Raw genomic sequence first — 17240 nt, forward strand, 5'->3', positions numbered from 1 at the left:
CCCATCTTAGGAGGGATGAGAATATGAATATGATATGATGTTGGTCAAACAAGCCGCTGTGATGACGCCTCGTTGTCTGGCTGCCCCCGGCCCCGGCCCGGCCCAGTCGTGACCCCGCGTCCGTCGTACCCTGGAGAGGAAGGAAAATGTGTCCTGCAATACGGGGGTGGGAGCGAAAGCCATGTTGACAGACCCCACGCTCTCTTGGGCCGACCCCGGAGCTGGGAACCGAGCAAACACGTTGCACCCCAAATCGAACGCCAACAGGGGAACGTTTTGAGGTGGTACACTTGTGATTGGTCGAGCGTGTGATATTGCAAGGGACATGTGTTGATTACGATTAGCTTTCCACACGGCAGTCTTTCTCTACCCCCGAAAGCCCAAAAGGGCGACCCCCCCCCCCCCCCCAAAAAAAAGGCAATTTAATTATCTTTCTGTTGTGTATCCATAAGTTGGCACCGAACCAGTCTTCAAAGTTAACCACTCGTGGACATCTCTTACCCTTCCACCCTCGACTTCACCAGCACACGACACTTTCAACCTTGAAATGCAAATATCTCCGGCACCGTTTGTGGTACGCAGATTTTGCAGGTAATTTGGTCATGACGGGGACCCTTCTTCGCGGTAGGGAATGTAAAACGGAAGCGCTGGAGTGCAATCACAAGTCTCGCTACACTATAACCAAGTGAGAAATGCGAGGTCGATGGCCTGTACCGGATGTCCAAAGCTAAGACATGACGCACGTACGTTGGGTTGCCTATGCCATGGCTGCCAGGCACGGGGCGGGAGAGTGGTGGGGAGCTGCCTCTCCACCCGCCAAGAGTGCCCTTGAGAAAGGTGTTTAAGAACTATGCTTTTCCACGAGTACCTAGATTTCGCTCCGACGAACGAATATCGATGCGACGACGTCTTTGAATGGGGCTTCCCCCGACCCCCACCCCCGGAGTCGAAGGGAATGTTATCCTAGCTAAAGGTAGACTAGCCCGCTGACAGACGGAGCGGGGAGGTGGGAGGGGACTGGAGAGGTAGGTGCTGGCGGGCTAGTCTACCTTTTTAAAACAACGGGGCAGAGCGGCCACCCTGTATTGCGGGAACCGGTTGACCTCTGCCGTCGAATGTCCGGCGTCCGGCCCGGCCCTGGAGGGAAACAAGACAAACGGACCCTACACAATGGCGCCAACCAAAAAGCGAGGGGAAGGAAGAGAGCGGGGGAAAAAAAATCGATGGTCGCCAAAAGTTACTAAAGGGGCTCCTCCGGCCTCTGCCGCTGTGGCTGCCGGCCGGGCCGAGCACGGGCAGGGGAGGAGCCTCGCGAGTCGACGGAGCCGCCGAGTCCGGACAACCGAGGTTCCGGGCGTCTCCGCCTAGAGTGCACCGCCAGTCTATGCGCGCCTGGAGTATTTACACAGACTTAACAGCAAGGTGCGGCATGGTGCTTGACAGCTCTAGGCCTAGGCTGTACTCGGCGTTCCCCGGCAGAACGGCAGTGCCTATAAGAGGTCGTACTTTTCAAAGCACGGGCTACATGGGAGTTGACAGACAGCGATTACGACAGTACCGGGTGTAAATGTGAATACGCAAGTGTTGTGGGTTTGTCTACTCTTTACACCCGTAACTTGAACGAAAGAGTTATATAACTCTTTCGTTCACGCCCGTAAGGGGCCATAGCCGCTGCTGCCATACTACTGAGTATGCAATACCTCCTCAGTTACACCTGGTACGACCGTAGGCTGTACTGCCAATAGTGTAATTTCGACTAACAGGGGAAGAAGAATAGCGGGTAGAATATAAATGTTCCTAATTGGCCGAGCTCTTACCCCCCACTAACGGCGTGACGTAGAGGCGTTCAGCTCTCGACCAATCGGTAACGTTTAGTTCTACCCGCTATTCTTCTCCCTATGTTAGTCGAAATACACTATTTGGCTCATTTTCAAAACCACCTTTTGACCTTCTTGGCCACCAGAAAGCGCTCTTGGGGCCACTTTTAAGGACCACCACGTAGTGCACGAATTTGTCTAAAAATGTTTTTTTCCCCTCTTGAATGTTTCGAGCAGGCAAGAGAAGAGGCGGTAACAGTGGTACGTCGACTTTGTATTTCCCGCGGGGTTGGCGTGGGGTTGCGCCAACCACGCTCAAAAATAATGTTTCTGAAGCGTGGCAAGATATATATTTTCGTTCTAGTAACAGAATCCAATAAATAATTAACATCTATTATTTAAAGAAAGATAGATGTTCTCGTTGCTTTGTTGTCTAGAACCGTCTGCTACATCTGCTCGTCTGCTGCTTGTCTGCTTGTTTTGTCTGGTTGTCAACATAATGTCAACACAATCTGCAAGGCGCTGATTCATAATGTCGTACATATTGATATTAACAACACTTACCTATGTTTGACATGAATGAAATTCAACTCTAGTTTAATACTTTGTATTATTTTAAATGGCAACGCTCGAGAAGCTCATGAAATCATGGGACGCTTTAAAGCACTTGCCTGTCCACATTACCGAAGAAATCTCCCCAAGGTATGCAATGTGAGGTTATGTTTCTTTATTTGGGTAACTATAACATAAACGTTCTGTATTTCTACGTTGTTGGCTGGTTATATAATGTGTCATATATATGTATAGCTTAAAACTATCGTATCATGCAAAATTTCACTCATTGCTGACAATTTTTGGGTTATTTCAGACGAAAAGAAAAAATAGCCTTATGTGTTACAACAGCAGACACATTTTGCTCCATATCAGGGCTGAAAACAGGAGGTGTCAATATAATGGTGTTAAGTTTTGCAGTTGAATCATTGTTACAATTGTGCAATGACCCAGACTCAGATGTTCGCATGACTGCTGATGAGAGTCTCAACCGGATAATCAGGGTAAAAACATAGAACTTGTCATGTTCTCTCTCATAATTTTGAGGATATACTGTCTATAATTTATTTTTATTTGCATCCATTTTAGCAAGCTATTATGGACAGCAATGTAATGAAAGTACAGGTAGAACTTCACAAAGAAATCAAGCGTAATGGAAATGCTCGTAGCTTGAGGGCTGCCCTCTGGAGATTTGCGTACCTCAGTCACATGATTAGGTAAGAGGTGTCTTTTTCCTGTTTGTTTCTGATCTGTTTGAATTACTCAGTTTAATCTTTTAAAACTTGATTACAGGCCACAAAAGGGTAAACCATATGTAAACAATTTGATGCCATGCCTTATGCAGATTAGTAAAAGAAACGAAGAATCTGTACAAGAAACTCTTGCCACTGCAATGCCTCAAATATTTAAGGCACTTGGTCTTTTTACTTCTGACAAAGATGTGAAGGTAATAAGTTAAAAATGGTATTTGAGAAACTAATTATATTGCAAATGATCTAGAGCTTCATGGCTTCTCTGCTCTAATAGGAACTCCTGAAAGCATTTCTCCAAAATCTGTCATCAGAATCAGCCCAAGTTCGGAGAACAGCAGCAACTTGTATAGTGAGCATATGTCTGAATTGCCGCAAACCTAAAGTATTTTTAATGGAGACTTTAAATACTCTTGTTGGTATGTGTTCTAATCAGGAAATGCTCAAACACACTGAAATGTTATTTACTGGTATGTTTTATTTTGTCATTTCAGATTCTGTGGTTCCTATCAAGGAAAATCAAGCAGTTTCAGAAATTCTTGGATTGTTAGGCTGCTTAAGAGCAGTTTTACCCCATTTTACTAATTATGATGAGGAACAAACTGGGCAAGGCGAACTTCAAGGAAGTTTTGGTGTTAGGAGAGGTCATAATCGTGCTTCATACAGTATAGATTACATGATTCAAGTAAATTAGTTCTTACATGAAATTTGATACAACTATGAAATTTTGTCCTGCATCTTACTTGTGCTTTAATCTTTTTCTCCCTTTAGGTATATGAACTTAGCATCTATTTCTCCAAACATACTGATCATAATGTAGTCAATGCATCTTTGGAACTACTGCATCAACTCCTTACCTCACCTCCTACTGGTCTTGTGTCAATTCTTCTTTCGCCACATGGAATCTCTCGGTCACAAATTGTAGCTTCTCCTTGTGAACCATCTAACATACAACGCCGTTCCCTAAGTAGGTCTTGTAGTAGTTAGTTGGTATGGTTTATTGCTCAGTCCATTGTTTACAAATACACTGCAAATGGATATGAATGTTAATTTTCTTGTTATTAGTTTCATTGGTATTGTTAGTATTACAGGTTATGAAATAAGAAAAATTATTTATTTATCACATATTATTGTATTATTTTGAACTTTGTTTGCAGGTCAGATTAGTGTGGCAGGTTCAATTGCACCTTGCGATGAAAACTCTCTATTAGATCTTGACTCAGATTTACCAACTGCCATGTCAGATGCTGTATCTGCTCCTTTATTAGAGAAATGGGTTCAAGATGGGTCTGGAATGTCACTGGAAACAAATAAGGCCATTTCTTGTACTCCAAAGGCAAATGTGGCCAGGCTACAACTCTTAGATGCAGCAGATCCATGTGAACCTGATTTGCCCCCAATTCCAGAAAGGGATTGTGTAACTTCTGCTGGTGGTACGGAAGCCTCTTGACTGTACCTAATTATTATGGTGTGAGTTCCTCTATAATGTCTTCTTTTTTGACCCTTATGCAGATGTACACTCCACCGACTCCTCACCAGATGATGTTAGAGAAACTTATTTGCTTGAATGTCTAGAGCAGGAAATTGAGATGAATAAGGAAATCACTCCACCCCCTTCTGTAAGTGGAATTTCACTATCAAGTCCATCACCAGGTGCTCATCGAACTGAAATAAAGTATCAGGTATTATGACTAACAGATAACAGATTGGAATCTGCTCCCAGTTTATTTTTAAAGAAGCGATTTGTGTCCTTTGTGCAATCAAATATTTTCTGTCCATTTTTAGGTGTGTGATATTGGATCTTTGACAGATGGCTCCATTCCTTTAGTTTATTGTGCACGCCATCTTGCAACCTCCTTTCTGTTGACTGGTCACCCGGGCTACAGAATGCCCGACCGCAATGTTCGAGTTAGTGTTAAAGCCCTTGCTCTCAATTGTGTTGCGGCAATTGTAAAACTTCATCCGAATGTGTTCCAACTTTATTTAGACAAGGATCCTATATCTCCTTCACGTCGCTCATCAACAGGCAATTTTCTTTCAAACATATTTCTGTGAGTGAACACCAAACAGACTTTTTAGTGATATTAATACATATTTTCAACTTCAAAATTAGGTGGGAACTCTTCACAGCCCTTGTGTGAGCTGCTTCTGTTCACTAAACATACAGACCCCCAGCTACGAGCAATATGCTGTGCACTTCTGGCAGCCTTGGTCCGTTCAGTTTTGGTTCAATCTGGGGGTAACTGGCAAAGCTGGCAACGCAAAGCTGACGCCAAGGTAGCTGCTTGCCTGGCCCTTCCCCGGCTTATGCAGTATCTCATTCAGGTAAGAATTTCTTTAATTTTGATCTCTTAACACTTTCTGTGTGGAACTCCTTGATTGATCATGTATGAGACTAAAGTTTTCCAAGTGTCTTGTTTTCTTATCTATTAAAACAATAATGCCAGCCCTATTGAAGAGTTTTAAAGAAGTAACCAGTTTTCAGTACATACTTTTATTCTTTTGTTTTTCTGGTGTTTCTGAAGCCTAGCCTTATTTTTGCTGATTTTTATTTTATTTTTATTTTTTTACAATTCTAGGGCTTAGAGGATGAGTCTTCAACTACATGCCGTCAAACTCTTGTAGCTCTATCGCAATGTTTTTCTGAGCTTCTCAAGAGTAGGGACAGTCAGGAGATTTTCCCAATTTTACCAGTTCTCTGTAGACTAGCCCAAAACCCTTATTGGCTTGTAAAGGTAAAAGTAATTTCTTGCATTTTGAGGTGATAAAGAAGTAATTCTCAAACAACTCATTTTAAGTTCTAATTTCTTTTAGGTAAAACTCTTAGAGCTAGTCAGTGACCTTCAATATGTTGTGATTCACTATGTAACTGGTTCATCAACTTTCCAAGACAAAATTTTCCATGAAGTACTGCTTGACCTCCTGAAGGATGATGACAATAGAGTTCGTCACGCTGCTGCTGAAGCCATTGTGAGGTATTAATGTGTAATACCTACTTTTTTAAGGAGAACAGAATTTTATGTTCAGACTTTGACTTTTCAGCAACTGATTTTCCGCCTTACAGAATCATTCCAAATCTCTTTTACCCTGTGGACCGTCATAATGTTAATGAAGTTATAACTGCTGCTAGTGACATGAGTGACGCACAGCTTCACAAATTGTTGGAGGATTCGGAACCTCTATCATCATCAACTTATGGAAGAAGTTTCCAAAAAATTCCTCGTTTGGATAATCTTACTCCACCATTTAATGCTTGGAATAAAGCTGGTGTGTAATTTATTTAGATCATTTTTCATAATCATGATTTTGAAAACCTGCTAAACTCTGAATGTTTCCTTTATTTTTCCAGGTCCTAAGGCAGAAGAGGGTTTCAGTGTACAATCAGCTCTATCAAGAGTTGTTGATACTCTTTCGCTTTTATTACTGGAGTCATCATCAAAATATCTGACAGTAAGTTAAGCCTTAGAAAGCATTCTCTAATGGCTAATACCCATATTCAGTTAATACTTATCAGAAAATTATTGAAAAATGTAAGTATGACTGTTTTTCTTTTTATGTAGATGGGATGCTGTGAAACGCTTTCTCTATTGGCAGAGAGATATTCTCCAGCTACGCATATGAAGAGCTGGAATTGTATAATCTGTACTCTTTCTGCTCCAAAACTAAGTTCTAAACGTGAATTTAAGCGAATATTCAGGTGAGAAGATCTTCAAGGTAGAAAAAATATCTATCTACTTTCAAAATATATACAGTACCTACATCAATGCAATGAAGTGTAGTGTTAACCTGTTTATCATCTTTAATCTTCACAGTGATGGTTCTACTGGAAGCAGCTTTTCAGCTGCAAGTGGTCTGCTGCAAAATGTTTTGTCACTTTTACTGACTAATCCCTCCACTCTTGAACTGGGAGCACAACAGTGGCTGAATACCCTTACAGGAAATTTATTTTGTGGTGTAGCTTTAGCAAATATGCACCCTGTAGAAAACCCACCTCCTGGAGTGAAATTGGAATCTAATTCTCATTCAAATCAATTATGGTCCATGTTTAAGGACAAGCAGGTGATTGCTTTGTCCATATTTTGGTAGTTTGCAGGTGTTAGTTAGGTCTTTTCTCAGCCTCTTCTTTTATTTGCTCAGGTCAGCATTTCTGCGGAGTCACTTCTACTCCATGTAATGCGCACATTAAGTATAATTTCACATATTCTTGAGGACTCTCAACCCACAGCATCAGGCAATAAACCTGGACTTCCCTCTCTCTCTCCCATTAAACGACATGGTAGTAGTGTAGGAAAAACCTCAACAATTCCAGGTGATCTGTCAGCAGATGTTAAGAGTGGGCGAGGAATGTCACCCATAAAAAATATTATTCACGGTAATTACGACTTGATTTTTAGTTGATTATAAGCGTTTGCTACCTAGCTACTTTGATTTTCTTTCCTTTTTCTAAGGTGAAAAGGAAGAAAAAACTGAGGAGAGAAAAAGCAGTAAGAGTTCGCCATTTGGCTCGTTTGTAAACAATCAGCATTATGTAAAACTTTTTGAGCTTTTACGGTCATCTTATACAAACTACAAGGTATTTGAAATTCAAATGGAATAAACACTTTAGTTATAGCTTGTGAACATAAGGGTGCTTCTTAATACAGTGTGTGGTCATGATTTTCTGGGACTATTACAGACATCCCTTGAAACTGATATGTGTGACAAATTTGTGGGACTAGTCAGCTCAACTCTCAAAGTTCTTTCTCAGCTCTTAGAAGTAATGACTCTCAATGAAGCAGGGAGAATTGCCGAAGAACTTTTGTTGTATTTGAGGAGTACCATGAGCCTGTCACCAGCTGCTACTGTTCATTGTGTCAGTCAGGTTAGATTTAATTTGTAGAATGAATGCTACATAACTAGGCTCACATTACACAGGTATGTTTTAAAGTTAAGTAACAATATTTTGTCTTTTTTGTTTAACATTCTTCTCTTGCGTTTCAGTTGCTCAAATGTGTGGTTGGTATGAACTTAGTATCTTTTTGGGATAATTTTAAGTCAGAAGATGGACCTCTTCAACAAGTACCTAGTGTAGGGAATCTTAATGATAAATGCAGTGGCTATTTTTCTGTGAGTTTTCAAGAGCCGTACAGGCAACTCAGTCAATTTCTTGCTGCTGCATCTGCTACTAAGTCACAAAATTTGGAGACTTTACATGCTACTATGTGAGCATATTTTTGCGAGTATGGTACACAATGAACCAGAGATCATTAGTGGTTTCATTAACTTCTTTTCTCCCACAGCTTAAATAAAAATCTTCGCCATCAAAGTGACTCCAAACTTGCCTGCAAAATGGCTGACACAACTTTCCTTGCATCATATATTCGTCTCTTTGAGCCAATGGTCATAGAATCTCTTCAGGTACAGCATAAATATATTTGATATGCTATTTCACATTTCTGCCATACTACTCTGATGTATTACCAAGTACTATTTCCAACCATTGTACACTTTCTGCCCCAGTCATTTTCCAATCACTGTTTAATCAAATATTTTTATGGCTAAAATACCTAGAATAATCGTTGACGGCCTCCAAATTTAAACTTTTTCTCAAAAATTCATTATGTTGCCGGATTTGGACTATATATTTATATTACAATTGTCATCCATTCAATCTCTAATCATTGTATGCCCATCAGAAAAGTTGGGTACCCTTCATGTACCACTGTTTTTACTTCTTTTCTAGCTTATTTGAATTAACAAAGTAGTATTACTTTAACAATGCATTTTTTAGTATTCTTTAAATGAAATGAAAAATTGTTTCAGCAATATACTGTTACCAGTGATGTCCAGCTGCAAGTTAAAGTGTTGTCTTTACTAACTCAGCTTGTCCAGCTAAGAGTGAATTATTGTCTACTTGATTCTGAAATGGTATTCATTGGATTTGTGCAAAAACAATTTGAGTTCATTGAAGAGGGACAAATTCTGTAAGTTTCAGTTAACCAATTATTTCCTATCTACTTACTCACTGTAAAGTTATCTTTTTCCCCCAAATTTTTAATTTTATCAGTTGTTTTTTTTTTTTTGTTTTTTGTTTTTTTAATGCTATGTAGAAATGCAGAAGACCTTATAATGTGCATATTCCATTTTATGGTATTACTCTCCTTTGAAAAGCATCATTCCAAGTCCATAACCAGTATACCAAAAGTTATACAGCTATGCGATGGGTTAATGGCAAGTGGACAAAATCCTCTAACACACTGTGAGTTCTGAAACTAGTCAAAAATATTGCCAATGTAAAGTCCCTGGAAATTTCTTTTTTGTTATTATTTTAAATTATTTATTCCACTTTGGCATGGTTTTAAGGTATTCCTGCACTTCTACCAGTAGTAGAGCATGGTTTCATATCCAAGGCATCTTTAAGCTCTGGAACTATTGACGCTGAGGAGCTGGAAACTCAGAGAGAAGTAATGGTAGCCATGTTGTTAAGACTAGTTGAATACCACCAGGTATGCTCAAGCCCAAATTAATTTTTTCGGTTGAGTTTGAGGAGGTTCATTAATACTATTATTTTTTCTAACTTTCAGGTTATGAAACTTCTTAGCATCGTCCTTGTAGAATGCAGAACTTGGCCGGAGGGTGAAGAGCGCTGGAGACGCTGGTCTCGTCAAGTGTGCGATGCTATTTTAGGTTTATTAACATGTGGCCGATTAAAATTGGACTCTTGTGATGCCCAAAAGGCACTCCATCAGTTATTGTTGCATAGCTTAGCACCGAGTGTTTTCATGCCAGTTGATCCACTGCTGAAAGTTCTTTTTTCTCCTCCCCCACAATCTGTAGGTTTCTTTCATTTACTTTTTTTATTTGTCTATGGACAAGACATCATGTTAGAATATTGTGAAAGCTTTTTTAATATTACAGGATAGTTCAATACGTTCAGTCATTAGGTGGCTTGGAACTATTTTGGCAGTCACATTAGTTCTTGTTGCTCAAGGAAAGGAGGATGCTACTCTTGCTAGGCTTGAGGAACTTGAGATTGTCCTACCAGCTCTGTTTTTACGAGGAAATGCTGTTCACTTAGTTAGCCCTGATCCCTTAAATGTTGCTGCGATTGCTACAACACCCCTAACATCAAGCACACCTGAACTTACCTTTGCAAGGTACGCATAAACGATACTTTTCATTATTTCTTATTATTGATAAAAAGTGCAATAAGTTCAAATTTTCTACAGTATCCTGCTTTCTTTCCCTAATTGTATTGTTTGCCTTCCAGATTGGTTTTAAGAGTAATAGGACTTGTTGGAGAAAAGATAGATAGTATTGTTATGGATCCTGCTTCATCTCCTGACTTGCTTAAAGACTGTCACTACCTTGAAGAGCTCTTAGCACACTTTTTGCTGGTTTGCATTCACATGTTTCAATCAGGTAAATATTCATGTTTCAGCTTCTAAATATTTTATTTACCCAACCGACTATTGTGTTTTGTAGGATTAACTCTCCAGTTCTTTCACTTAATTTATTATTTCGTTGAAGGAAGCCACAGAAAAATTGGTCGTGCTGCTGTTGAGTTGGTGGCAGGACATGCTACTGAAGACAGTCTTCTTTTAGAGGATGCAAATGCAGTATTCCTTGAGCTTGCATCTACCTGTCCTCTCTTAATGTTTTTGTGGTGCTACTTACTGACTCTTTTGAACTATGGCAATCATGCATTTTGGGCAAGAGTTCTTCCATCAATAGCTAAAGACTCCTCTAAAAAAGATGAATGTAAGCCATGTCTTACAAGTAACAGTATAAATGTGGAACTTGTTCGTACAGGTGCCATAATTGTTTACTGTGATTTTATGGTGAGCTCTAACATCAAAATATTTTTATCTTTGTATTTGGTTGTTTTGAGCTTAAGATTGATCATTGCCTGCTATGCTGTCTGATTTCAGTGTGAGAACTCTTGTGAATCTGAGCAATTAGTTTGGTTTTTAAAAAGCCAAATGTTGAATATTGTTGAGCTAAGTTCAGAGTTTCCAGTTCAACAATTAATTGCCGTCTTGCATCGAAGCCCTGAACACAGTAGTTTGATGCTGGAGGCTGTAAAAGAAAATTTCTTCCCTCCAAATAAGGTATTTTGGGAGACTTTCATTTTTCTCTGCTTGCGTGTTTTGTTATCTTCTTTCATCAGAAAAATGACATATTTTAAATTTACTTTTATTTTTAGGCTAAACCCATTATAGGTCTTTTGAAGTGCTTGGAGGGTGTACATCCCTCATGTAGGGGGTCTCTATTACTCCTGCTTGCAGAACATTATGTTGGTCATGCACATCCTGCAGTGGCTCGACGAGCTGCTCAACTGTGTACTCGTCAGGCTGAGTACTTACTCACTCTACCATCAGCTCAAGTTAGTGAGCAGCTCACACGAGAACAGTTACGTGATATCTTACATTCATTTCGCCATTCTTGTTTGGACAGAAAGTAAGTATCAAATTTTCAGAATTTTAAAACTGATACTTTGAATCTTTTCATATATATCATCTCTCTGACTTTTCTTGCTCTAGGCAAAGTGGTTTGGTCAGTATCCTGAACAAGCTAGGATCACAGTGTTTGGCATTATCACCTCTTGAATCAGATCAAGTTCGTCCTCTCTCACCTGTGTCATTACAGAACCTTAAATTAGACAAAGAATGGTATCTCAGTCAGGTCAGATTAAGGTATGCATTTGAACAAATTGGTCTACTTAAATATTGCAATTTTCTCAACATTTTAGAGAATTAATGGTGTTTTTTAATTTTTAGATGTAGTCAAGCATCTTGTACTGGAGTCGCAGTAGAAGAGTCAACTCACCTCCTTGGTCGTCTCGACCTTGAAGATGCTGTGTCTGTTCTGAGTAGCCCAGACACTCACCTTTCCATTTTACAACTTTGCTTTCGTCATGGTACCCATCAGACCCTCCAGGTTGAACAGTTTCCACATTTTGATTCTAGTGATGGTCTGCTCTTAAATTATAATTCAATTTTCTTCACTTTTACACAGGCTTCTATTCTTTTGGAACATAAGAGAAATATTGAAGACATGTTATCTCCTTTATACCGTGCTTCTAGAATGGTGCTCATGCAAAGGGTTCACCATCTGACTGAACTTGTACCTAAAGACCATCAGGTAGTTACAAATCAATTTTTTGATCAATATGTTAGTGTTTGTGTAATATTAATCCCTCAATTTTCAAATTGTTCAGGTATTTCTGCCTGTTGGACGTCCTCCAACAAATGCAGAACAGGCATATTCACAGACTCTGTTGAAAATTTTGGCAAATGATTTGAAAATTGACTCTTTGTTCTGCATAGCAGCAGCTGTAAGCAGTTATGTTTATTCGCTTGATAAACTGGGCGGAGTTGTACCATCGGAAGCTGCTGAGGATCTCGTGACTTTTGCAATTCTATGTTTAGAGGTAAGCCATAAGTCTATTTAATTCTCTTACTTGTTATTTTTACCACTTTTCCCACTGTTAAGTGGCTGGTTTCTGTTTTCTTGTATTTTTGCTTGATCAATTTTGTCCTTTACATAGGCAATACACAGTCAGTTTTCTCAAAGTGCTGAGCGATCTACTATCAAGGCTGAGAGGTTAAGGTCAGATAAGAAAAATAAATCTTTGTCTGTTGATACACATGATCCTCCTAGTGCTTTGAATTTTGGAAGAGGAACTCTTATTTCACCAATGGATAAAAAATTCCGTGCCCCTCAGCCTCACTGTTTGGAGCTAGGCTTAGCGTGTGCAAGTCGGGTGCTCTGTGAACCTACTCTTGGTGCTATATTAGAGCATCCAAAGTATTCCACCCGGCTTGCCTCTGCCTGTTCTGCAATTTCTGCTATTGTTCACTTTGCCACGCTAGGGGAGCCACTTCCTCTTATATCCAATGATGGTTTGTCTGCCATTTATGCTTCCATGATATCTGCTGTGCTATTAATCTTATTGTGATTATTTCAGCATTACCTTTTACAGTAACTAATGTAGATTTTCCTTTTTTTCTCTTTTATTTAGGATTAAATGAAGCTCTTTCAAAACCAGAAGCTCTAAATATTGCACATGCTTGTCATCAAATATCGATTCTTGTCACATGGCTTGAGAAACATTGTTTTAACCGTGTATGCCAAAATATTCCACCTTTTCTGTCTGCCCCAATTAAAAAACTAATTGTTCAACTATCAAGGACATCTCCTTTGAATTCATATGTATTGACCCCCCCTGAAGTATGGAAACATGGTTGGACTGTCACTCTTAAAGGCCCTTATAACACTCAAGTTCCTCCCTTACCCACTGAGTTTTTGCAAGACATTGATATTCTCCGACAGTTCATATTTAGGTAAAACAATTTCAGGATTTGTGTCTCAAGTCCTTAACACTTCCTTAAATTGTTATTTATTTCAACTTTAAATGAACTTTATTGGTGTTATTTTCATTTACTTTTGGTTGTAGAGTGATTTTGTTAGGCTGGACAAGCCGACAGCAGTTTGAAGAGACATGGATGTCTTTATTGAGTGTATTAAGTGCTGATTCAAGCAATGAAAATATGCCGTCTGAAGATGTAGCAATTGAAACTGAAGCTAGCAGTGCCGTTATAGAGGCAATTACTGCTCTCCTGCTCCAGACCTTATCATTGCCTACACCTGGTAATCCCAGTGTTGGTCAGCTTATGCACTGTCCCAGAGATATTTCTTTTCAGTTCACTTCCAACAGGTACAAATCGTGCCAAGAGTGTTCACTATATTTTTCCTCTCACATTTCTTGCGTAATTATCAGTATTGTTTTATTTTTCATCATCCTTTCCTTCCTTTAGTCCGGCTGGGAAACTTCATGCTATTCAGCAGATCCTTCTTTGGAAAGAGGAAGGACTTCATGGCAAGAAACATTTCTCTGTATTTGATCGGCCCAACCTAGAACACTTTGTTTCTCTAAAGCGGTAGTTCTCTTAATTTATGTTTTTCAATTTTAATTTTTGTTATTATTATTATTGAATTTTTTTGTTACTATCCTTCCAGGTTTCGCTATGGGCAGGTTTCTGTCGAGTATCTCCAGTATGCTCTAGAGAGATCTCAGGACGGTGTATGTAAAAAGCAATTTTCTACTTCAGGTAATTTCTATTATTCTAGTTCTCTTGTTATTTTGTAGTTCTGTATGAAATCAAAATGCTTTTTGTCTTAGTCATTGAAACATTTATGAAGAGGTATACAGCTTTAGAAACCAGTGGAGTAGATGTCAATTCTTGTTTATACTTTCTTTTGGATTTGTGTACTCAATGGACTCAACCTCAGGTATTATATTGAGAGGCTGTAATGCTGTAATTGTAGTTGTTAATGTTTATCAGTACTTCTTTTTACCACATTTTTTCAGCTTTCAGGCATGTCTGGTTCTAGTCGCCCTTTACATGAAGTTTTATGTTCAGTCTTAGCAGTTTCTGATTTGTTCACTGAACAGTCACAATGGCAATGGCTACTTCAGACATGTTTAGAACTGACAAAAAGTCAGCCTGTAGAGGATGATATATTGCAGCAATATGTTATTTTAGGTCAATGTAAAGCCTGTGCTGTTCTCCAGCCTGTAAGTTTGTTTATGGAAATCAAATTGGGTGCTTGAAAAATGTATGCTACTCACAATACTAATTTGCTCTCAGGACATTGCTGTTTATGATCGCATCATGCGCACACTTGACATGACTCTCCGTTCAAGTTTTGTACCTACTGTAACAGCCTCACTTCATGGGCTGATTTACATGCTGCAAGGCTGTCTACTGGCTGAACGAGAAAGAGACACTGAGGTTTGCTTTTATTTCTTAAATTATGTAAAATTACAAAGCAAAACAAAAATGGCAGTATAATTTTGAAATCTTTGTGGAAGTTCTGACCCTTACTTTATTTTGAAGAAACCTGATGGAGGAGACAATGATGCAATTCTGAGTGGACAAGAGTTTCCGTCTTCTGCTGATCCAAGTCTGCTTGAGACTACTCGCAATGTTGTTATATTAGTAGCAGAATATATTAGCAAAAAACTAGTGTCTAATTCTAATTTGAGGTACGTAAATAACTTCATTTTCAAAAAGTTATAGAAACAAAAGAATTCTTGTTTTTATTATTGTGGAGTTTCACTCAATTACCTTGTCCTTTCCAGTGTGAATGAGGAGCCAAACATTATTCTTTGGTCCTTGGCTTTTCATCTATTGGATAACTTCAGTCGATGTAAGATCGATGCACTAGAACAAGCTGTTTCAATTATTTTACCTCAAGCAATAACTTTTGCTAATCCGAATAGTAGGATATCACCGACCCTTCAGCGTTTAATTCTGCAGGTAAGCTCATAATTAGCTCTATCTTATTATATTATAAACTATGTTGATTAGTAATCAAACAACTGTCTGATGTATGATGTCTGTTGAAACTGACAGGGTCTTGAGAGATTGGTTGTCTCACAATCAGGGGCACTCTCAGTCCGTACCCTAGATCAGATTACAACTTTGGTTGTAGAAAGCATTGCTGATCCTAATCCTGGAGTGTTTTTCAATTATTTGCAACTTCTGTTGTCTTGCATGTATATGGGTAAGGTAGTATAAATAATTTCAGTTTCTAAGGAGTATTCATGACTTTCATTGTTGTCCATTTTTTTCGGTGCCTACAGGGCATGAAGGACAAACTATGGTGAGCAAAACTAATACTGGAATTAGCGAAATTGAGAAACAATTAAAACCCACCGACCCTGAACAACTTATTTTGGCTATGGAGAAAACATCAGCTCTTTTTGACAGGTTATTACTCTATACCTGTGTTGCAAAAATCTTACTGACATTACATATTTAATTATCGTAATATTTTAAGCAAGACTTTTCCCCTCTAATTTCAGAATTAAAAAAGGTTATCCCCAAGAAGTGGAATTAGTGTGTTCTGTTCTGCCCAACCTCTTAACTGACTTCTTCCCAGCCTCAGAAGTATTAACCAAAGTAGTTGGTGAATTTCTTTCGCAGCAGCAACCTCATCCAAGACTTCTGGCAGGTGTTGTTTTTCAGGTATACCTCCCTACTCACATGTTATATGTTTTAATCCAACCAATCCATTTATTTCATCAACCACAAAATTATATTTGTAATTTTTTCTTTTTAGGTTTTTGAGTGTGCTGTGGCCCAGTCACAGCTTAGCCTTTTACAAGAGTGGCTTGTTTTGTCACTATCAAATTTTACACAGACTCTGCCAGTTCCTATGGCAACTTGGTGCCTCACCTGTTTTTTCATAAGTGCATCCTGTAACCCTTGGCTACGAGCACTTTTCCCCCATGTGCAGTCTCGGATTGGACGATGTGAATATGAAGATCGAAAACTTCTTTGTCTTTCTGCTGCTGACTTTTACCATCAGCTGACCTGTGATATCCAAAAGAAAAAATTTCTGTCTACATTCCAGTCAGCTGCTAGTAAGGAACCCAGCTCCCCATATTCAGAAATTCTCTCCAGTTTGAGCTAGCGAGTATAGTTTAGATTGTGTGAAGTGAAATAGCTGACAGCTCTTCACACATGGTGATACATAGATATATAGACTTAAGCTTATTTTTTAAAAAGTGAGCAAATGCTTGTACATATTTTAATCCTTTATCCTTCAGTCTCCTAGATTAGTATGTGGATTTAGACCACTGAAGGTTATGCAATTGTATTAAAAATTAAATGGAGATGCAAAGACAATCATTCAAATTGCTGTTGATGTGGCCAATGATGTATTGCCAAATAAAAGAAAGTGGTATGCTGGAAAAAAACTTGTATTTAGACTTAGGGAAAGCTTGCTTTATTATCACACAAGACAGGGTGATACACACAGTGCTAACTGCACCAACTGTAGCTCAACTTGTACTTGAGTTTTGGGACGGATTTGATGTAAATGACAACGCCTACTTGCTGGGTAGGCCACCCCGCCGACGGTCATGTGAAGGTGTCGGCCGGCCCGGAGCATCCAAGTCCAAGTGCTGGGGCTTCTACGCATTTACCTCACCTCAGTGGGAGTTCATTAGCTGCGTCCAGACAAGAGGGTCGCTTATCCCGCAATGACGCGTTGATAGCAACTAACAAATTAACGTAAAGATTAGAAAGAAAATACTACATTTGCGATTTCAGTAATTTTCAATTATTAT

The 17240-nt window shown here is 39.1% G+C and overlaps 1 protein-coding gene across 1 annotated transcript; it reads left to right on the forward strand.

Annotated features, from left to right (window-relative positions):
• The first annotated feature begins 2308 nt into the window (after positions 1–2308).
• On the forward strand, positions 2309–16868 carry LOC113210477 (huntingtin). Its single transcript, XM_026428492.2, has 49 exons — positions 2309–2519; positions 2686–2872; positions 2958–3085; positions 3162–3315; positions 3396–3537; positions 3613–3803; positions 3890–4085; positions 4276–4551; positions 4631–4800; positions 4904–5144; positions 5232–5443; positions 5698–5853; positions 5933–6093; positions 6183–6385; positions 6468–6568; positions 6679–6815; positions 6931–7177; positions 7256–7490; positions 7567–7691; positions 7794–7979; positions 8099–8319; positions 8398–8515; positions 8921–9081; positions 9208–9356; positions 9461–9603; positions 9682–9930; positions 10016–10254; positions 10368–10519; positions 10628–10938; positions 11029–11208; positions 11304–11557; positions 11641–11793; positions 11878–12037; positions 12116–12241; positions 12318–12530; positions 12648–13002; positions 13122–13443; positions 13557–13817; positions 13918–14040; positions 14120–14211; positions 14283–14392; positions 14472–14678; positions 14752–14895; positions 15001–15149; positions 15246–15423; positions 15520–15670; positions 15750–15876; positions 15972–16134; positions 16229–16868. The coding sequence occupies exons 1-49, from the start codon at positions 2437–2439 to the stop codon at positions 16580–16582; spliced, it is 9096 nt and encodes a 3031-aa protein (XP_026284277.1). The 5' UTR covers positions 2309–2436; the 3' UTR covers positions 16583–16868.
• Positions 16869–17240: the final 372 nt, after the last annotated feature.

Source organism: Frankliniella occidentalis, unplaced genomic scaffold (assembly GCF_000697945.3).
Source record: "Frankliniella occidentalis isolate FOCC.00 unplaced genomic scaffold, Focc_3.1 Scaffold195, whole genome shotgun sequence".
In the NCBI taxonomy this organism is placed as follows: Eukaryota; Metazoa; Arthropoda; class Insecta; order Thysanoptera; family Thripidae; genus Frankliniella; species Frankliniella occidentalis.